Source organism: Pseudorasbora parva, chromosome 2 (genome assembly GCF_024679245.1).
Source record: "Pseudorasbora parva isolate DD20220531a chromosome 2, ASM2467924v1, whole genome shotgun sequence".
Taxonomy (NCBI): Eukaryota; Metazoa; Chordata; class Actinopteri; order Cypriniformes; family Gobionidae; genus Pseudorasbora; species Pseudorasbora parva.
Genome location: NC_090173.1, coordinates 13561905 through 13585222, shown reverse-complemented (window position 1 = coordinate 13585222; position 23318 = coordinate 13561905). Strand labels below are relative to the sequence as shown.

The 23318-nt window shown below is 39.1% G+C and overlaps 1 protein-coding gene across 1 annotated transcript; it reads left to right on the top strand.

The window, feature by feature from the left end:
- Nucleotides 1–10785: 10785 nt before the first annotated feature.
- On the top strand, nucleotides 10786–11901 carry LOC137050534 (NAD(P)(+)--arginine ADP-ribosyltransferase 2-like). Its single transcript, XM_067428766.1, is given in 3 exon segments — nucleotides 10786–10836; nucleotides 10913–11215; nucleotides 11217–11901. Coding segments are annotated over 3 exon segments (786 nt in total). The 3' UTR covers nucleotides 11649–11901.
- The last annotated feature ends 11417 nt before the right edge of the window (nucleotides 11902–23318 follow it).

The window sequence follows — 23318 nt, the reverse complement described above, 5'->3', positions numbered from 1 at the left end:
GGGACTGAATAAAAAAGGTCAACGCTGCAATAAACTTTCTACTGTAGAGCGACCTGTGCAAAAGCTAATTTTGATATTAGAAAGTTCTTAAACTAACTAAGAGAAATGGTTATTTGCTGTTGAAAATTCTTCGTTGTTGTTATCCTGATATAACATACACTCATAATTTGGTGGGAGTGTAAATAACCATAAGTATATTTTGTTTCTGAAAAAAAGTGATTGTCTTTTATTTTGAAATTCTTTGTACAGAAATTGTTAACTTCCGGTCGTAGGCTTCGCGCTTTTGTTTTGCTTGAAGAGGCACACGCGCTGGCTAGCGCCGTTGTTTCAGTAGTATGTAGCATATCCTAAACCGGTAGTAACTTTGTCAAGATACTTAACAGCCCCTCTGAAGAGGCAAAAGGTATGGTATACTATGCTGATATCTGAGCATTTTGTCTGTTAATATGTTCGTTTTGCACAAATGTAGTCAGCACAGAGTAAACTGATCTGTTACATGTTTGTATATGTTTCAGCTCTTACGTTGGTGATATGATGAGTGATTAAGAGTTCTCAAAGGAATAAACATCATAAAACTATCAGTAAAAGTCTCATCCTTCCATCGAGGGGCATGTTACACTCGTCGTGATAAAAAAAAAGTACATAGACAAGAAATACAAATGGTGTTCACTTCACTTTCTGTTAACAGAAGCGATACAGATTCTGAACAAAACACAACATAAATGCCATTTAACTTATCATAGTACAAATGATGGATTTGATAAGAATGTTCTGAACAAAGGGGTTTGTTTTGGCTCATTTACATCCTCCTCTCTTAAAGGGGAGGTGAAATGCTGTTTCATGCATACTGAGCTGTTAAACACTGTAACACTACACTGTTAAAGACTTGGATTCCCATCCTAAACATAGACAAAGTTTCAAAAACTAATGTTGGATGTTTGATAGAGTATTTCCGTGTCAAAAATACTCCTTCTGGTTTCTCACAAGTTTCGGAGAGTTTTTTTCGAGTATGCGTCGACTTGACGTTAATAGAACGGAAGGTCCTTGTATGGGCCGTACGGGCTCTTCTCCCGATAGGGTGCGTGCGCGCGTGACTAGAGCGAGAGAGGAAATGCACGCCCGTAAACACTGCTCTCAGGTGCAGATCCAGTCGTCCGTGAACACTTAAGTCGGTTATAGTCCGCGCCACGCCCCACTTTATTCTTATGGTTGACGTCGAGCGACTTCAACGCTTCAGCTCAGCATTCCGGGAAGGCAGCACTGCATCTGAACCGATTTGAACGCAGAAATTATGGGAAGCTTCACAACATCGCTTCAGTCGCGTCGCAAAGTGGATTTCCACGCCACTGCTGTCACAGGACTTCACCAATTCATACCAAAAACGTGTGTTTTTGACGGAGCGGTCCCAGCGATAAAGGTTCGGTCCTGCTTTGGAAGCAGCCGGTGAGTAAAACTGCTTCAAATGTCTCTGCTGTTGGCTACCGTCGCATGAGTAAACATCAGTAAACGACACGATCGCGTGCTTCGTCATTCAAATGCGTTACTCCATTGCTGTTCTCTGTATAATGTTACGCTAGTCTGATGTGCAAAACCGTTTTGCTTGCTAAGGTCTAACGTTAGTCGCATACAATAGTCCATAAACCGAATCATGTCCTCATAAACTGCGAGTACAGACACACAAATGTTGACAGGCCACTAAATACAGTACATACCACAGAGACGGACGTCCAAAATAAATGAATCAATCAAAATAAATCATATTTAAAATAATTGTTTAAAGGTCCCGTTCTTACCGATTCCATCTTTCAAACATTAGTTAGTGTGTAATGTTGCTGTTAGAGCATAAATAATACCTGTAAAATTATAAAGCTCAAAGTTCAATGCCAAGCGAGATATTTTATTTAACAGAAGTTCCCTTTCAAAGCCTACAGCGAACGGCCAGTTTGGACTACAGCAGGAAGTGCAGGGATGTAATGACGTCACTAGAACCGTTTGTTGTCTAACCCTCCGCCCACAAGAATACGCAAAATAGGGGGCATGGTCTCGTTGCTCTCCCACGTGGAGAAGAGCGCGCATTCAGCGCTTGCATCTCCCCGTTATGGTAAGAGGCGGGACCTTTCCGGGCAAAGTGCGCTAAGCTGCTGTCCAGTCACAACACGGGAAGCGCTGGCCAAATCAGAACTCGTTACGTGTTTCTGAAGGAGGGACTTCATAGAACAAGGACATCCTCAGGCCGTTTTTAGGACAGAGAAAACAGCGCTGTACAGATAAGTAAATTGTGTGAAAAATACTGTTTTTTTTACACGCGAAACATGAACTCACATGAATGTTATATTGCACACTGTAAACATAATCAAAGCTTCGAAAACACGCAAAGAACGGGACCTTTAAGAAATGTTAAAGGAACTAGAAATCATGTTCATTTCAAATACTTATATCACTGACAACAGTAGTCCGGCCAGGACATTGTCATTTAAAAGTTGTTGTTGCAGCCCTCAATTGATGTTGATGTTGACATGTTGTGTTTTTGCCTGAATTTGACCAATCACAAAGTCAGTAGTGTTTCAGCATCTGGGTTGCATCTTGCATCGGGTTGCACCAGCTCTGCTCTATTATTACCACAGCTGCAGCTACAAACGTTCCTACTGGATCCTGCAAACTATCTGGCAAGCTCGAGTCAGGGGGAGGGGAGAGGGGATACACCGCTCTACAGTCATTTGAAAGTGATTGCAGTACCAGTTTTGGCCACAATCTTACATACACTTCCTTTAATACGTTAGAAAATAGTATTAATAAAAATATATTTATTTTCCCTGGATCTGACAGGGTGGGTGTCACATGTCTGTCCTGTTTTGCACACTTGGTGTTTTGGTTTGTATCAGGGCCATGTGTTTGTCTTCTGTCTGGACCCCACCCTCGTTTTTTGTTTAACCCCACTTGCTCCCTCCTGATTATTACCCTTTATAGTCTCTTGTCTTTTGTCTCCTGTTTCACAGTGAATCTTAATGTTCTGTTCCAAGTTCGTGTTGTTATTTCTAGTTTATTTTCCCCCTTGTGCGTTTTTGGTTTTGTATTATGTTTATTTGTTCAATAAATCAACCTTTCCTGCAATTGAGTCCTCAATCCAATTTTTCCTTGGTTTAATGTGACAATGGGCCCACCCGTAGCTACAGATATTTAGAGTATATATAAATGTAAATCTATTTTACAAGTTGCTTGTAACTAATGGATAACCTTGCTTATATTTTGAATACGAAGATCTGAAACCACCGACAAAAAAACCCCAACAACAAAAAAACAAAAAAACATTCACAGAGATAATTAAGTGAAACTTTCCAATAAATGACAGTGAGTGCAACAAGGATGTTCACTATTCATTATAGACTCATCTAGTATTAATATTGTGCACTTTGTACAGAGTACAGATGCATGGAAGTATAAATAAAAGGAAAAGGAGAATTCTTGAGATTGCTCTGCAGTATGCTCAATGTTGTCATTGTCCTGGAAGAGGAGGTTGTTTTGAAAAACGTGGGAGAATTTACAGATGCATTCATTGTCCTTCTTGGTTTGTTTAATGCACTAAATGTGAAGAATAATAAGGATTTAAAATATATGTTTGAATTTATACAGCAGGTCTTCATGAAGAGTGAAAAGTCTGAAGATCAAATTATTGCTCATGTAAGTAAACTTTCCTTAGAGTGAGACATGTGAGAGGCACATTATAATGTTACCAAGTGATAAAATTTGATCTGATCCGATAAAATGCACAAGATAAAATAAAAATAGAGGTTGCATAAGAAAGAACTTAGAGCGAATGTGACACAATTCTGCACATGCAAGATAATATTTTGAGCGTGTATAGGGGCATTTCGCACTCAACGTGTGAACTGAGTTTAGTGAAGTTGTGGTTGAAGTTGTCATGCGATTGAAGAAAGTATTTTGCATTACTAATCCAGTGAAATTACAGTATGAGATTCAGCAGTGTCGACACAATCAGATATCCTGAAAATGTTGTGAAATTTTTTTGAACTACTGTATCTGTAACAGAACCCGGGACATCACCACCACCAGATCCTATAACTCCACCCACAAGATCTTAATCACCAGAATTCTAATCCATCTCACCTTTGGCACCTACTCAGAACTGCCTACATATACAGGTGCTGGTCATATAATTAGAATATCATCAAAAAGTTGATTTATTTCACTAATTCTATTCAAAAAGTAAAACTTATATATTATATTATGTATATTATCTTCATTCATTACACACGGATCGATATATTTCAAATGTTTATTTCTTTTAATTTTGTTGATGATAACTGACAATGATTTAAGGAAAATCTCAAATTAGAATATTGTGAAAAGGTTCAATGTTGAAGACATCTAGTGCCACATTTTAATCAGCTAACTAACTCAAAACACCTGCAAAGGCCTTTAAATGTTCTCTCAGTCTAGATCTGTAGGCTACATAATCATGTAGAAGACTTCTGACTTGACAGTTTTCCAAAAGACAACCTTTGACACCTTGTACAAGGAGGGCAAAAGGTCATTTCAAAAGGCTGTTCACAGAGCTTTGAGTCCAAGCACATTAATAGAGAGGCGAAGGGAAGGAAAAGATGTGGTAGAAAAAAAGTGTACAAGCAATAGGGATAACAGCTCCTGGAGAGGATTGTAAAACAAAACCTATTCAAAAATGTAGGGGAGATTCACAAAGAGTGGACTGCAGCTGGAGTCAGTGCTTCAAGAAACACTACGCACACCCGTATGCAAGACATGGGTTTCAGCTGCCGCATTCCTTGTGTCAAGCCACTCTTGAATAACAGACAGCGTCAGAAGTGTCTCGCCTGGGCTAAAGACAAAAAGCTGCTGTGTGGTCCTAAGATGAAAGTAAATTTAGCATTTTCCTTTGGAAATCAGGGTCCCCAGTAGAAGAGAGAAGAGGCACACAATCCATTGTGTGACTGTTTACAGTACATTGTTAAACACAGTTTGAACTAACATTAATTAGTGACTGATGAATTTCCCACAGACAGCTTTCCAACACTTCAGGCACTTGGCAAACATTTTATTCTGTTTGCATTTTGCCTTCACCATGCATGTCATTCTCTTCTGTAGATCTGCACTGTCCATGTCAACGTCTATGCTCATAGCTACTTTACAGTAGTTGCCATCCACTCTGCCAGCTGAAGCATGAAGTCCTCTCTGAGGATGTTGTTCTTCATGCATCTCCAGTAAAAAACCGAGGCGTTAATTGCAGCAAGATCCAGCTAATTGTAAAATATTGCATCAGGACACCATACGCATGCCACCCTGAGACAGACAGAGAGCGATATAGTGGAATAGAGAATATTATGGTATTATTAGTCCATTTTAAAAGTATTGAATATTACAATATAATAATAATTATACAAATAATAACCTTTGACTGAATATTGATCAGTGTTGGGCAAGTTACTGAAAATTTGTAATTAGTTACAGTTTCTAGTTACTTATTTTAAAAGTAATTGGATTACTTTCCCAATTACTGTACATCAAAGGTAATTAGTTACTAGGGAAAGTAACTTTTACTTAATTATTTATATACTGTGATCAACCTTTCCAGCAGATGCCAATGGACACATAATAATAGAGGAAAACTTCATTAGAGAAAAACGATCTAACCTCGGTCAATCATTAAGTCTATGTTTGGTCTAAAATGCAACTGCTCTCATGTTTTCCCACAATACAGCAAATGTGAGTAAATGTCCTGTCATCCTTGCAGGACTGTGATGTGAAGTGTGCAAAGTAACACATGCAGTAGGTTAGATAGTTAGGTTAGATATAACACAAGTAGTAATAATGTAGAATACTATAGTATAATAACATAATGTAAAAATGTAAAGCCCTAACACATATGAACCACAATAATGACAATGACACTACTCTCTGACACTCACACCTCTACTACTCCTGACACTTCTCTGAAACGCCACAACAACCACAAGATGGCGTGAGTTTCGAACACGAAGGGAAACTCAGACCGAACCGATGACATATTCCATACAAACCGAGGCCTCGTTTGTCATTTTGTAACAGGTATAGAAATTACTCCGATAAATGTGTACTGTTAGGAATAATTAACACAAAATGTGTTCATTTATATTTCTTATGTGGTTACCTGTTGAAAATGAGTGCTTCCCTTTATGTGTTGTGTGATCACAAGATGCCTTAACTTCCTGTTCTGCCCCCTCCTCTCCCCTTTTTAATATTGTAATCTCATGGAAGATGTGGGTATATAATAATTCTACTGATAATCTTCTTCAATCTTTATCCCAATTATTGCTGTTAAATTTATTTTCACTCCAACTTGTGTAAAGTGTTATTTTACTTATTTTTGTAATTTTATTATTTTTGAGTTATATTTTTGTGTGTGTATGTATATATATAATCTAATGGACTTTCTGAAAGAGCTGTACAAACATAGGTCTGATGAAAAGAGCACAGGATATTCCCTTGAAGCCAGGCTAGCAAGAACTATTGGATTACACCAAAGACGACTACGGGAAAATCATGGACGAAAACTGAGGTCTACCCTAGATCTCATTCACCCTGACTTCAGAAGTCAAGTGGAGGACAAGCCAGTGAAGCACAAATGGTGCCATGACCAGCATGCTAAAGAGAGGCATTTGAGTGCAGGTGATCATGTGTTTACGAGAAACTTCAGTCCTAACTGGATTCCAGGAACAGTTCAGAAAAGGACTGGGCCTCTGTCTTATACAGTCACTCAGGGCCGGCTCTAGCTCTTTGGTTGCCCTAGGCGAGACTGGGTTTCGCTAATAAATTGCACATACAAAAATGCTACAAAGTGTTGAAGGATATTTACCAAATATTACATAACATAAGCTGTGCAAAAATACTCTTAAGCACCTGTAAGGACATTTAAGCAAAGTATGACCCATACACTGGATTAACGTGTGGAGAAGCAGCCTGAACCCAGAAGGTCCAAAAGGACAAGGAGGCTGCCTAGTTATCTGAAGGATAGATTTTCTTAGAGTAGACGTGAGTTCCCCAGCCACAGGGCAAGAATGCATCCTGGAACTCTTTGGGATGGAGGCAGTCTACCTTAAGTCTCTAGTCATTATACTGCTGTTCATGTATATCTGACTAAATGGTTGGGGAACTAGTGTTATAAGGGGGAAGGGGTTGTAGTGAAGTATAATGTTATTCGGGAGTGTGACCACTAGAGGGCACTCTTGTACAACAGGTGGCTGCATCCTTCAAAATAAGCCTGTGCTTTGTGGCAGATCAAACTTGTGTGTTCCCATGCAGTGTTGTGCAAATTACTTCCAAACTGTAATACATTATAGATTACTTGTTACTGTTATTTAAAAGTAATTATTTACCATACAATATTACTGTCTCAGAATGCGTTACATTACTCCTGTATTCATTTTAGTTATTTTAACCAAAATAATTACAGAAGTATAACATAACAATCTAAAGTGACCAAATGTAGGCTACTACAGAGCATTTTACATCCATGATGTAGATGTAGCATGATGACTTTGGATTATCCAGGCTACTAACAATATAGCACAGGCAAAGTGAAGGCTCAAGACAATGCAAGAAAGGATACGTAACGACAGCTCAAAATACTCCTTCATCAGGAAGGGAAGGAAAGGATATGCTGGGTTCCCAAGAAGAAAAACTGGAATGGCCTTCTCGTGTTGTATAATTAGTTTTTTTGAGGAAGGGATCGTGCTATTTTTCAAATGTGTGTTCAGCATGGAATTTGTAAAAATACAGGCTTCATGGACAACTTTGACGTCAATAAATGCATACTTGTAATCACATGTGGCTTGTATGTTGAGTGAGTATCTCCCATTACAGTTCAAGTAATCCATAGCATTTGTGGATGGCTGCCTTATTTTAACATGGGTCCCATCCACGGGATCGATGCACTGAGGGAGGACATGGATTCAGTGAAACCCTGCTACAAGTTTCTCTACTTTTGCCTCAGTGTCAGGTAACTGTATATACACAGGGCCCAAGTAGATTGTAATAGCCTCACACACACAATCCAACAATCAAACAAAGGCGATTTTTGATCCAATTGACAATCCAAAGGCGTTTGCCGTCTTGCATAATCTCCCCTTGTCTGCTAAATAGTAGTGTGCAGGCAACTTTTTTGACAACACTGACAGGCGATCTCATCACAGTTGTCTTATCTTCAAAATTAAGCAGCTCACTCAAAAGACAACAGCGATGTCCTTGACAAACGAAAATTGTCTTGCCGTTCTTCAGCAACAACCACTTCATGCTCAATGAAGAGGACCGACCGGGTCTCGTCCAAAACCAACAAGGATGGTTTACGAGGTCTGTTTCAGAGTGTTGTCATAAGAAGTGTCCTGTGTATTATTTCATTTTTAATATTATTTCATACATGTGAGAAGACATGTTAGCACAGATATTAACAGTAATATTTTGGCTACATCAACCATTGCACTAGCCTGACAAGCCAGACCCACATCAATATGTTTGGTCTGGAAACTCAATTTTGTCACAATTGACAAAAGTCACAATTGACAGGACTCAACCCGAGGGGCAGATAAACGGTTGTTTTTCAAACTCCCTCTGCACGCGATAGGATAGCGCTACACCAACCAGAGCAACGAAGGTGAAGCAGAGCTCGCTGACAGATTAAACTTTCGCCGTATCCGGTTGGCAAAACTCAGAACACATCTTCCCTTCGTAAGAATGACTTCAGTGCCGTTCTTTGTTCTTTTCTCAGAGAAAAGCTTAACCCCAAGTCTACCAGAGTCGCGGTCAAAGCTGATTCGAAAGACCGCCGTTCGCCAGTTTCTGTGTTTACTAGAAGCATGCAAGCGCAACACGCCCCTCATTATGTTAAGCCCCGCCCACTGATTATACACAATGTGATTGGTCCAACCAGAGTTAGGCATTTACAACTCAGAAGTGTATTGAGAGTTGCTAGATGACACTCGCGGCAGGCCGCCGCTAGGGTGTGTCTAGATTTCTAGGCTACCATTGAACAGCTCACCTCATGTAAACTGTTAGAGCCAAAACAGCATTAATAATATTTTTATTTTTAATATTTTTTCCTTATATTAAGAATAATTATGTTCTTGGCTCTGACTTTTGTCAACTAGGGTCAACTTGTTCAGACTCTAAATTGGGGGAAAAATCGGGTAGTGTATTCCAGCCTTAAGATGAGTAATGGGACATTGCGACGGTTTTATGATGTTAGTTGATTTGTTTGTTAGGTGTTTTCGTTTTGTTAATCGGCAAAAATAACCGCATCGACGCACCCGCGGCTGGAATGGGGCCTAGTCGGCCGCGCGGGCGGATGCTGTGCGAGAGATCGCCGCGGCTGGAATGGGGCCTAGTCGGCCGCGCGGGCGGATGCTGTGCGAGAGATCGCCGCGGCTGGAATGGGGCCTAGTCGGCCGCGCTGGCGGATGCTGTGCGAGAGATCGCCGCGGCTGGAATGGGGCCTAGTCGGCTGCGCGGTAGATCGTGATTTCAGCATAAATGAACAATTTAATGAACGCGGAGTTGTCTTTTTGGGATAGTTAGGATACATTTGATCATTTATTAGTTTGTTTTATTACATTCAGTCATTGTGGGCAAATATATTGCCTTTCACCTTTAGGCGAGCTACAAATCTGGAGTTGAACTGGGCCTTGATTATAAACCATCGTCGCCGAAATGCAGGGAACAAACAAAAAGACCTGCACAACTCTGTTGCTGCTCCGAAAAAAACAAACTCCATCGTCTGTCCAATAAATGCTGGGTTGTTTGGGAATCTGTGCAGGGTTGTCTTGCCCTGACAACAAAAAACACGCTTCTTTGGTGACATTGTTGGTTTTGTGAAGTCCTGTGACTGCAGCGCAGCCAGGAGCCGGCTTTCCTAAAGCGTATGGGAGAAGATCCCCTACGGCCCGTACAAGGACATTCCACCTTATCTGTCATCAGATAGACCCATACTCAGAAAAAACTTTCCGAATCTTATGAGAAAAAGAATATTTTTGGCACAGAACTAATCCATCAAACATCCAACTTTATTTTTTACTTTGTCCATGTTTAGGATGAGAATCCAAGTCTTTAACAGTGTTAAACAGCTCAGTATGCATGAAACAGCACCCTCACCCCCCCCCCCCCCCCCTTTTACCAACTCAAGAGTTTGTCTAGGTTAAAACCACACATAGACCAGAACTAAGTGATAATCATGTGATCTAAACCATTTAGATGTTTAGATACTCACAATCACACTATTAACACACACACACACTCACACATACAAAAAAAAAATCAGCACTATAAATAAGCCACTTTCCTCATCTGTTAGTCTGAAGAGTCATTGTCATCTGGCTGTGATAGACTGACTTTTCTGAACTTCTCTCGTCGTTGCTCCTGAAACTCCTGAAAAATAGCGAAAAGAAACTGCAGAATCTGACAAAAAGACACAACAGTATTTTAAGGTAAGTTGGGTTTAAAATAAAATGATGAATTTAACACTTCAACCAGGGAACATATGACATATCACAGGTTTAAGTAATTTTTTTCAAGAACGTTTGCTCTGTTAGGAAATACTATTTAAACCTGTATTATGTAAGAAGTTGTGGAAAAGTTGAATTGTGCAAATCTATGTAAATATCCCTTTCCATTATATTTTAAGTCATAGATTTAGTGTTTGTAAGACACTGGTGTGTTTGTTAATGTTTTTGAGCATCTGTTCTTCACTAGATCTATAGATCATCTGAGGGATTTGACTGAATCAAGATGCTGCTGATCATTGAAGCTCTTCTTCTCATTTTAGCTGCTCTGGGACAGGTAAGCTTGTGTTCTAGTATGAATATTACAGACATGAATACTGATGATGTGATCATTATGATTCCTGTTGCTGCAGGATCACAGAGCTGCTGCTGCTGCTGTTATAGGAGAGATAATTCCATTGGATATGGCACTGAAATCTGTTGATGACCAATATATGGGCTGTAGAGGGAAAATGGCAAAGCTGGTGGAGACAAAACTTCTAAAGAATGAACTCAATAAATCACCTGATTTTAAAACGGCTTGGGGTAAAGGGAAAGATTTTGCCAAGGGCCCGAAAGATGATTTGAATAGGAATCATTTAATCGCCATTCATGTGTACAGTGCTGCTACTGTATACAGTAACTTCAATTCTGACACTCGTTCTGGTAAAAAAAAACTACATAGATAAGAAATACAAATGGTATTCACTTCATTTTCTGTTAACAGAAGCGATACAGATTCTGAAGAAAACACAAAATCAATGCAATACTACTTATCGTCGTACAAATGTTGAATTTAATACGACTGTTCTGAACAAAGAGGTTCGTTTTGGCTCGTTTGCATCCTCCTCTCTTGATCATAATGTAACAAAAAATTTTGGAACTAAATCTTGTTTTGAAATCTACACATGTGAAGGAGCTAATGTGGCAAAATATTCTAAGCTTCCTTGTGAGAAAGAGGTGCTGATTCCTCCGTATGAGACGTTTAATGTCACTGCTGTCAAAAACAGAACAGATCAGCCAGATCTCTGGTGTGAGACTGTGTTTGTGTTGAATAGCACTGGAAAAACAAGTGACCTGAACTGTGTTCTATTCAAGAAACCATATTGAATATTGAAGAACATCTCGAAGACCGAGACAAAGTACTATGTGCTGAATAAAGTGCTTTGAATATACATGATATAATCATGTACATTAATTTCCAGCATTTGTCCCTGTTTGTTTAGTTCATTAATTAATTTGTCACGCAAGTTATTTTTAAGTGACCCAAGTCAGTGGCCTTGAGGTGATTTTATTTTTTCTTCATTTATTTTCATCTTACAATTTTAATGTTTGCTATCTCTCTAACTGCCAGCAATATCATATGAACTGCTAAATTACCTTCTCAGTGCAAAACTTGCAGCGATAATATTTTAGTAACAAAAAAATATTTTAAATCTCATTGAATTTAATTTAAATTGGTTGAAAAAGATTTTTTAAATTACATTCTATATTTTTTTTTTTTTATCAAGGTCAAGGTGAACTTTATTATCCCACAAGGGTGAATTCATGTGGCCATTAATTACGCCCTTGTCACAACATATTCTTTAAAAACATAGACACCATAGTCAAACCAGTAAACATATAGATATAAAGATATGAAAAACAATGACAATTAATAAACAATCAATAAACATTTTTATTAACAAAAAAATAACAGTGACACTCCAACATTTAAGGTTAAAAATGACTAACATTATCAGGTAGCTAAAAATGTTAAACGCTTGCGATGTGCTTGATGATTTATTTGACTTGTGCAAATGATTTATTGTACTTTTCTGTTCTAATTCTCTGTTGTAAAATTCTACCAGTTGACCTATTGCTTCTCATAAATTTATAATGGAGAGAATGAGTGGGTTCATTGAGGATTTGGTCTGTCTTTTTTAAGATACGCTCATTGTACAGCTGAGCTGCCGACACCTGGTCAAGTCATGATTTTACCGGCCATCTTAGTCATGCGCTGCAGTCTCTTTTCGTCCTTAACATGCATGTTGCCAAACACGCAGATAAAGCCAAAGGACAGAAGACTCTGGAGGAGACTTAATAAACTATTACAAGAATGTGTCTGTCTGATTTACATAGTTTCCTAAGGAAATACATCCGCTGGTTCATTTTCTTAGTTTTGTTCAGTGCACATTCATTAAAAGTTTGTTTAGAATCCATTTCAACTCCAAAGTATTTAAAGGTTGAGACCCTCTCTATTAATTCACCATTGATCAGAACTATTAAACTGCTTTTGCTCAAATCTATGACCATCTCTTTTGTTTTCTTCACTTTGATTTCAAGAAAATAATCATTGTGTGAAACCCTGTTATTCCCTCTGAAATCCACTCACAGAAGAAATGTCAGACTTTAAAAAAGCAACCAGTGCTGTGGCGTCAGCATATTTAAAATAAGTGTGGTCTGAAGAAGAAGCTTGACGGTTATTATTGTATAATGTGTATAGGATGGGCGACAGAATGCACCCTTGAGGTGCCCCAATATTTATAATTTTCGAGGATGAGATACATAAGTTAAATCTGACTTGCTGACTTTGGTCCATCAAGCAGTCATAAAACCATAAATCTATTGTGGATTTACTCCCAAATGCAGCAATTTTTTCACCATCAGGTGAGGTTGGATCGTATTGAAAGTGCTGCTGAAGTAGATGAGCACAATCTTGACAAGGCTCTCAGCATGCTTGAGGTGCTCATGAGTGCTGTTAATCAAGGAGAGCAGCGCATCCTCAACACATCTCTCTGCACGATAGGCACATTGATTTGGGTTTAAATGAGGTGAAACCTCATAGAGAAGTTGTTTTAAAATCACGTGTCAAATCTACAATAAAAATTGTTTAATTGGTTTGCCATGTTTAAGTCATTCTCTGCTACCGTAGGGTGCTTCTTGGGCTTGTATCCTGTGATAGATTGGACACCCTGCCAAGCTCTCCTAACATCAGTTGTGGAAAAAAATTCTAACTTGTGTTTTTATGCTGATTTACAGTCATTGAATCGTAGCGGCCAGTGTGTCAGCGGAGGCGCAATATACACAAGTCTGATTTGGTGTATTTCTCTTGGCAAATGGTAAGGCCTTAGGCAGAGCGCCAATAGGTCAATGTCCTTTGTGCAGAGTTCAGGTTGTGGTCCATGTAGACCTCTAGGTGGACCGACGAGTCAAGGTCCGCCTCAGTGAGCCAGCTATCTGTCAAGCAGATAAGGCCCCAGATAGCATGTAATCATTGAAACAATGTTTATTCAGTGTAGAAGCATCAAAGCTAATTACATTGAATTTAGTTGTTTAGCATCACTCTTGCACCCTCAGTTAATGTTGAAACAATACTGATATTTTAACCACAAATCAATGGTAATACTATTGATTCAACACTATCATCAGTTCATAATGTTGATTCAATGATATTACAATAGATTTTTTGTTGAAATATCAACATTGTTTCAACAGATAGGGTGCAAAAGCGATGTTGATTATCATTGATTTGAGGTTGAAATCCCAACATTGTTTCAACATTATCTGAGGGTGCAAGAGTGATGTTAAAAAAATATCACTTTGTAATGTTGAATCAATGCTATTATCGTTGCTTTAAAGTTGAAATCTCAACATTATTTCTATATTAACTAAGGGTGCAAGAGTGATGTTAAAAAAATATCACTTTGTAGTTCAATATCATGCGTTTGCACCTGAATTAAATGTTGAATTAATGGTGAAATTAAAATGGTTATGGTAATGCTATTGAATCAACATTAGAGTATGATTGATTCTACATCACTGATGTTGAATCAATTTTGAAATTAACAAAAATAATCAATGGTAATATTGTTGAATCAATGTTAAAATGTGATTTTGATTCTATCACTCTTGTTAAAACTGAAAATACTACTGTAACGTAATGACAACATAAAACAATGTTGCCATCTGATATACCAAGTTAATGTTGAAAAAACATTAATATTTCAACTACATTCAATATTGGAGAAAACCTTTTAAAATATAAATTACACCCCCTCAGCAGTTGAGTCATTTTTTTTATTTAACAGTTTACCACAATCATTATAAAATATATAAAAGATTCTTCTTTAAAAAATGGGGGTAGGGGAACAATAGGACAAAAGCATTAGCCTACAACCTTTAAAAATAAAATTAATTTCAGAAGTCTGATGTCATTATAACTACAGGTGGCCCAACAGTTCAGGTTTTAAAAATCTGGCTTGCATCAGACAACTGCCTCTTTTCCTTTGGGTTCTCTGAAATCTGAAAAAGAAAGCATGATATTACTGAAGAAAAAGTCAATTTAGATTTAAATAATACAGTCACATTTAAGAATGTTAATATCACAATATGATTCACTTAAAAATAAAATAAAAAGACTCAACACAAAATATTCAAACTATATGATTATAGTACTGTTAAATTCTGTATCTTTATTTTAGTTTTCTAAAATCCATTAATGCTCAGAAGAAAGTGTGTGAGATTTTTCCCACCGTGTTTATCTCCAGCCCTAATTAAACACACCTGAACCAGCTGATTAAGGTCATTATACGATCAATGATAACTTCAGGCAGGTGTGTTGAGCTAAAGCCCTGTCCACACGAACACGGGTATTTTCAAAACCGCATCTTTTTCTACGCGGTTTGGCTGTTCGTCCACACGCAAACGCTGTATCCGGTTACTGAAACCGGACTTTTTTGAAAACTCCGGCCAGGGTAAAGATTTTTAGAAACTCCGGTTACAGCATTGTCGTGTAGATGGTGAAACCGGAGATTTCGGCTTTTTAAGTCGAAATGCTTCTGAAGTCGAAGTGCCGTTCTCTCTTTTGTTTGACGTCAGATTTTCCACGTTATCTCCTTTTGATTTACGTGAGTCGAGTCTATGCGGTGCATGGACTCTACTAACAGCGTTTATCACATGTTGTTATAGCCTAAAGATACATGTTCAGTCATTTCATTGTATTTCAGAACAAAGGCGCCAGAATGCAATAATACAAAATAGTAAAGCAAGTGTGTAAAGCTATTGCAGTCCACTTCGACCCTGCACCTGAGATTTTTTTTTTTAAACTGTGCTTGTGTGGACGGAACCGTGCTCCGTTTAAAACGGAGGAGGAAAAACTCTGGCAACAAAAATACATGTGTACGTGTGGATCAGGCCTAAATATGCAGAGGAATAAACACCTCTGAGCTATGACCATAAACCATTACATAAATCTCAGGTCATTTTCTGTGAAACTACTTAGCATTCAAATAACAAGTTAATCTTGAAGAATAAAAGAGCTTAGGTTTTCAACAAAACATTTTTTAAAGGGATAGTTCCTCCTGAAATGAAAACGTCAAATTTACTCACCCTCGTTTTTTCCCAAATCCGTTAGCTCAAGGATGGAAACTCGACCTGGTCGAAGGACTTCTGCGTGTAAGACTTTTCAGCATTTCTGTTAAATTCAATTAATTATTGACATCGAATTGGAAATCTGACTCCATGAATAAATTTGATCTGACTCCCATTATATTTGACTTCATTACATTTGTTATGTTTGTATCTTAACAGCTGATCATTATTTTAGTTGTGATTTAATTTAGATCGTTGATTTCCTTAGTATCCCTGATTCTCAAATCTTTGTTCACCAAGGGACCCGATATCGCTCAGAGTATGTTCGTGAAATTATTTAATTAACTACATTAGCTCACGGACACAAATCAACCAGTTGTACTATTAGTCAGAGTATTGCAGAGTGAATATTTTACCTTTAAGTGGTTGCACCTGCTCACTCAACAAAAAGTGTAACAGGAACAATAATCACGGGAACTGCAACTTGCTAATACAGTGATAGTGAGAAATCAGATTATCTCTAATGCTGTGCCCCATGCTCCAGTCATTGAGTCCTGCAGTTTGATCTATCCTGGCACCACATTTGCGGTAATAAAGGACTCCACATTGATCCATACTAGAAGAATGGTTTCAGAATAATACAAGATAATTCACAGTTAACATTTATTTTGGCCAGACGGAACTTAAATAACACAATTAAACAAGAATCCATAGTACACAACTGTCAGCGTATAAATATGCATACAAAGTAATATGAAAATAGTTTCAAAGAGTCATGATATCTGGCACACTGCATACCATGTGTGTGAGTGCCTCTAGGACACAAACACAACATGGCATGGGGTTCTGTCTACAGAATGTTCCCAAATGGCAGCTCTGCTACCCTTCCTTAAATACTCAGACCAGAACAAAGGATTGTAAATATTTGCAACACATCACCTGGTTTTGGGGGAGATGTTTTAGATATCTTTGAAGAGACCTGAGAAGGAGAAGCCCAGAACTCTCAAATGGTTCAATCTTTCTCATCTTACTAGTGACTATAGTGAAATTGAGACCAATTTACCAATTCAGGGGGAGGGAGAGGGGAAAGGGAGAGGTTTTGGGCAGGACAATGTCCTCAATCATTATTTGAGATTTTCTCTCCAGATTAGTGAGTTTTATTGCTTTATTGCAAAGCGTTGGATCTCAGCTTTTGTCTTAGAAGTAAAACCAGTCCTTACAGACGACCCCTAGCCCCTTGGGACAAATTTATATTAGTTTCCAGGGGGACATATTTGGATATTCCCTGTTTCCATATTTTGGATGTTTCTGGAGTGTTCATGGTGCTTATCCTTGAGTTAACAGCACAAGTCAATGAGGGCAGGAATCAGGTAGTCAGTCACCTGAGCTCTGAGTGTGATCTCCCATCCCCCATGTGCGGGTTCAAAACATGCGGAAATGGCTTCCACTGCTGGCTGTAGTCTTTAGCCAATGGCCAAAAATTCCAAAGATGACGCAAACATCGTTAATTTGCGTCCTGGGAAGAATTTTTCAATTTCAAAGTCTTATAGTGGAGACAAACTTTTGGATATCTCTTGACTTATGACCTCTTTCTCGTCAGGACACTTAGATTTTTTTTCATGATCATGTATGAACATTTTATTTTGACATACAGTGAGGAAATAAGTATTTGAACACCCTGCTATTTTGCAAGTTCTCCCACATGGAGATCATGGAGGGGTCTGAAATTGTCATAATAGGTGCATGTCCACTGTTAGAGACATAATCTAAGAAAGAACAAAACAGAAATCACAATATATTATTTTTTTAAATATTTATTTCTATGATACAGCTGCAAATAAGTATTTCAGCAACTGTCTATCAGCTAGAATTCTGACCCTCAAATACCTGTTAGTCGGCCTTTAAAATGTCCACCTCCACTCCATTTATTACCCTAAATTAGATGCACCTGTTTGAGGTTGTTAGCTGCATAAAGACACCTGTCCACCCCATACAATCAGTAAGAATCCAACTACTAACATGGCCAAGACCAAAGAGCTGTCCAAAGACACTAGAGACAAACTTGTACACTACAAGGGTGGAAAGGGCTATGGGGAAATTGCCAAGCAGCTTGGAAAAAAAAAGGTCCACTGTTGGAGCAATTATTAGAAAATGGAAGAAGCTAAACATGACTGTCAATCTCCCTCGGACTGGGGCTCCATGCAAGATCTCACCTCGTGTGGTCTCAATGCTCCTAAGAAAGGTGAGAAATCAGCCTAACGGCCCAACTACACGGGAGAAGTCGTCACTAAGACGTCATGGTTTGAAATCATGCATGGCACAGAAGGTTCCCCTGCCTAAACCAGCACATGTTCAGGCCTATCTTAAGTTTTCCTATGGGATTTGCCAATCACTGTGTTAGTAAGCATGATGGCATCGTCCATAGCAACGAGGTCAACCCTGTCCCTTCTCTTAGCTTAAGACTTCTCTCTATTCCTTAGTAAAAGTTGCTCTCGGCAGCTTTGTGAATAGGCTTTAAGAGTAATCTCTTAGATAAGAACTGAACTATTTAAAAGAACGTTTAGTGCTAAGATAAAATGTTTTGTGAATAGGGCCCCTGAAGAGCAAGTACACACTGTAAAAAAATATATGTTCAATAAGTTATGACAACATATGTTTTTGCATTGTTTTAACTCATCAAAATAATTTAAGAAATGTTAAACTTAAAAGATGTAACTCATTTTTTAAAGTCAGTTTAACATAATTTAAGTTGAAATAACTTAAACATCCAAGTCGATTGTACTGCAAAAGTTCAAAATTTGCCAGTGCAGTTGCAGTAAGAGACAGGCATGCACCTCCTGTTTTAAATAATTAGGATAATGATAATTGTGAGTGTTATTAATAGTACTGAATAAGAACAGAAACATTGTAAAATGCCTTGATATTATGCCACAGCTTTAAAAAAAAAAAAAAAAAAAACCTGCGGGGAACAGGGCAGAGAACTAAGAGAGTGATTCAATATTTGTGCTGCAGAAATAATTACATCCTTGTATATTACTGCTCAAAAAAGTTCATCATAATTGCATGTTTGGAAGAAAAGACACAACACTTCAAGTAGGTTTTGATAGTCTGCTAATCAAACTTTTGTGGTTTTGTTTCTTTGTGTACTTTGATAATGACACTTACATTGGGGTTTTTGTAAGAACTGTGTGGGAGCTTTGTCAGAATTAAAGCGGAAAAGGGTGTGTGGGTCAGTTTAAAGATGCAGAAAGGTGTTATCTGCAAGGAATGAATAATGACTTTATAATATCATTATTCACTTCAATTCAATTAATTTGTATTTGTAAAGCACTTTTCACAATACATATTGTTTTAAAGCAGCTATACAGAAAAAGCATGCGTCTACAGTCAAATTTAGAGTAATCGTAGACTTAAGTTCTAACAATGAGAGTGGTCTGTCTCGGTGAGCGTGGTTTCACCTTCGCCAGCTAAATGATACAATGTTGAGTGAACTCTTGTTAAAACGGAACACAAAATTCTGTATGCAGTTTGATAATAAATGGTCAAACTTTATGGTAACACTTTAGATTAGAGCCCGGAGAGTACTGCATAGGTAAAGCAAATTTACAGAATAACTTACGGTAATTATAGCGTAACTATAAAGTTAGTATGTGTAGTTATAAGGGAACAATATGTAATACCGTATATACCCGAATATACGACAAGGTTTTGTGTCCTAAAAATAGGTTAAAAAATGGGGGGTCGTCTTATATTCGCGATATAGACAAAATCTCATATCTATTAAACTGACGATAACAAGGTCACGCTGTTGACGCTCGCGCAGCCTCTCGGGGATAAATCACAACACATGAACGTCGCTCAAACTGAGAAACAGCGGTAAACATTCATAATGTTGTTTTAATATGCTTTCCTGAATACCATCATGACTGAAAATGACACTTTCATATGACAGTTCCATAAAAAATTAACATTAATTCACTTACATTTTAGATGCAGGTGTGTTTTTGTTTTATTTCAGCAGTGAACATAGTTCCAAACAGCAGAACCATAACGCGTCTCACAGCAACAGTGTGCATTACTGAATGATTCAGTGTTTGAATGAATCGGTTGAATCAAAGATTCAACAACCTGTTCATAAATGACAGGTCAGCCGTTTGAATGAATCGTTTGAATGCATGACTCAATGACTCACTCATGAGACTCACCTGCTGCCACCTACTGGAGGTTTAGTTTCATGTTTAAACATACTTTCTAAAATGTCTTATTCATCTAAAAATACAAATCTCATAACATTATTTAATGCAGTTGTAATTTTTCAGTGTAAATTGTTTAATTTGATTGGTAACAGCCCTATAGCCTAGTGTCTTATTTTAATTGAACGTATAGATCAAATGTAAGAATATAAAGTTAGATTAGGGTTAATAGTGCCCTTTAAAATGGTAAAAATATCACAAATATGCAGATTTCAATAAGCCACAGGTACGTTTGACCAATGAGACCAGGTGGGAATCTTTGAGGGGAACAAGCACTACTTTAATTTACAGCCTGCAGATTCATACTTGCCCAGTAACTACATGAAACAAGAGGGGAACAAACACTACTTTAATTTACAGCCCACAGATTCATACTTGCCCAGTAACTACATGAAACAAGAGGGGAACAAACACTTCTTTAATTTACAGCTACAGATTTACACTCTCCGAACAAAAGGTACAGTGGATGTACAATTTTGTTCCTTGAGGAACAAAACATATAACTGTACCTTTAAACGTACACAATTGGTCCTTAGGGTAAAATTATACCATTGTTTTCCTCAGTTCGTTCCTAGTGAGTCCCTCTCCTGCAGTTTGGTTTCAACCCTGAAAGACGTCTATATATAGCCTGACGTGGTCATACTCAATTCTATTCAGAATATGAGTCTGAAACTGCTCCATTGGGCTGTGATTATGGGGTGTTTCAAGTGAACCAGGAAAGACATCAATTGGATAGACCTACAACCAATCAGAGCAACGAAGCGACGCATTGTCAAATATCAACAGAGTTCAACTGCACTGTGTTGTTTTTCCGCGGGCTCTTTTCTATTTCCGTGGGTTGAAGCGACTATTATGTGATATATAGACACATGAGTGCGAATTTTAGCAGGTAACCTTGCCAAAATAACACACATTTTACCCAACAAACGCCATTTTTTCCCCCCGGAGAATCACCAGAGAAGCTCTTGTTTAGGGCTAGTAGTTGGCAGGTTTTGTTGTAAAAACTTGGCAACCCTGTCTGTATGCGCGCTGAAATCAGGCTTGAATACACAATCTTTGCCGGTGTTGTAAGAAAATAAAATCATTTAATGATACACAGAGTACTTACCCAACATGATCATCATTTCTGAGAGAAATTGTGATGGTGAATGCATATAAAAACAAGCTCTCCGTTTAGGATTCGAACAAATATAATCCATGCCCCTTTGATGACGTGCATGATTACATTACTGTTTATCATCTGTCCATCATCGTCTAAAGCCCGCCCTGATGATTTCATTGGTCCGAACAGTTTCTGTCCGGGGATAATTACTCCTCTATGGAGCGATGCCAGACCGAACCGCCCGACCTAAAGATTTCGACCTAAAGACGGGGCTAAGTTTGGCTGGCATCCAGGCATATAAACTCTTATTGAGAATTAACAGGTTTAGATTTTGATGTTTTATTGAAAAAGTTTGGTCACCATTATGGTGATCAGTGTGTCCTTTAGTTGGGCAGTTTGACTTGGATTTTTATGTGAGTTTGTGTTACAGTGTAAACAAAACATATAATTGTTCAAAACAAAAGAAGCCATAATCAAACTGTATCATGAAGAATAATGTTTGACTAAACTTACCACTGAATTAAAATAATAATAAAGAATATTCACCAACAATAATTTCTTGCCAAAGATCAGATTATCTAAATTTTGATTTTTAAAAACATTCTAAAGGGGGGAAAAGTATGATTCTTGATATCTGAAAACAGATATCAAGAATCAGCTTATGAATCTCAATAATGGAGACATACTTAATGTTGCAATGCATGCTGGGAGCCATGAGTTCCCTTTCGAAAGGGAACTCGCGCTGCGTCAGCTGACGCTACGGGGAACGCCTTCAGCGTGACAGGTGTCTGAAATCGCTATCAAATCACAATCCTACTGACCGTCGGCAGCTGGTGATGTCATCACCGTGCGACCAGGAAGTATAAAAAGGCACCGTGCCAACATGACAACATCCTTTCGTCTTCAGGGACTGTTTTGTCTGGTTCGCTAGAAAGTCTTTCTAAAGTGAAATGAAGTGCACACGTAAATCTAAGGGAGCGTACAGGAAGTGCGCTGATCCGTGTCCCAGGTTTCTCAAGCCTGGGGACACGCACACCCTTTGTGTGCTCTGCCTGGGGGAAGAGCACGCGCGGGAGGTTCTCGAGGGGGCTTCCTGCGCAAACTGCGAGCGTTTTCCGACTGAGGACGCTCCGCTCTCGCTTGGTCTTCTTCTCGAGGGAAGAAGAGCCAGCAGCTGGGAGCGGTCCCGCTCATGCCGAGGCTGAACGGCGCCGTTTGTCCTGGGGCTCCCAGATGGATCTGGCTCATCGCCTGGAGAACACAGTGCTCGCGGACGATCAGCCAGGTCGCGAGAGCAGGCGGACGGAGGAGGAGTCGGATGGAGACTCCTCCTCTTCGTCAGCCCGTGCTTTTCCAGTCGATCAGAGGATGGCTGTGGATGAGGAGGAAAATGAGGCTGAGGCCAAATCCTCCCAGCCATCCTGCCCCGTGTATAGAACGTGTATTCCGCTGAGGTCTGGGGTGGCGCCCAGGCAGGAGGGTGTCCCTGGCCCATCAAAAAAAAAAAAGAAAAAAAGAAAATGGGCCAACGCAGTAGCGTGGCCTCTCGTGCGCCCCCTCCGTGGAGGAGTAGGACGTGGAAGAGGCGGGACACCCGCAACAGGAGGAGGGACATCGGGGAGAAGAACCGCTTCCAGCGCCGGAAGCGAGGTGGTGAGTCTCCGCCCCCGAGGGCGCGGAAGTGATGTTGTGTCCCCTCCTTTGTTTTTCTGTGTTTTCTGTTTTCTCCCCGGGCGCGCTTTACACCAGGCCGCGCGGGCTGATGATGAGCGGAGGTGAGACTCTGACGAAGGCCTGCCAGGCCGGTGTGTGCTCTGCCCGCACACAGTGCATCGTCTCTGGGAAAAGCGGGATTTCGCGGCCGACTCCTCGGCCTTACATGTGAGAATAAAGCGCCCCGCCCTCAGGTTAGTGCGCCGAAGCATGCATGTTACATGAAGCGATGAGGCACTGAAGATAGCGGGTGAGTCCCCTTTTAGGGCAAACATTCTTCTTTTCAATGCCGTATGTTTGGACTCTATGCTTCCCTGAGGGATATTTTGTCTACAAAAGATGAAGAAAAGTGTAACAGTG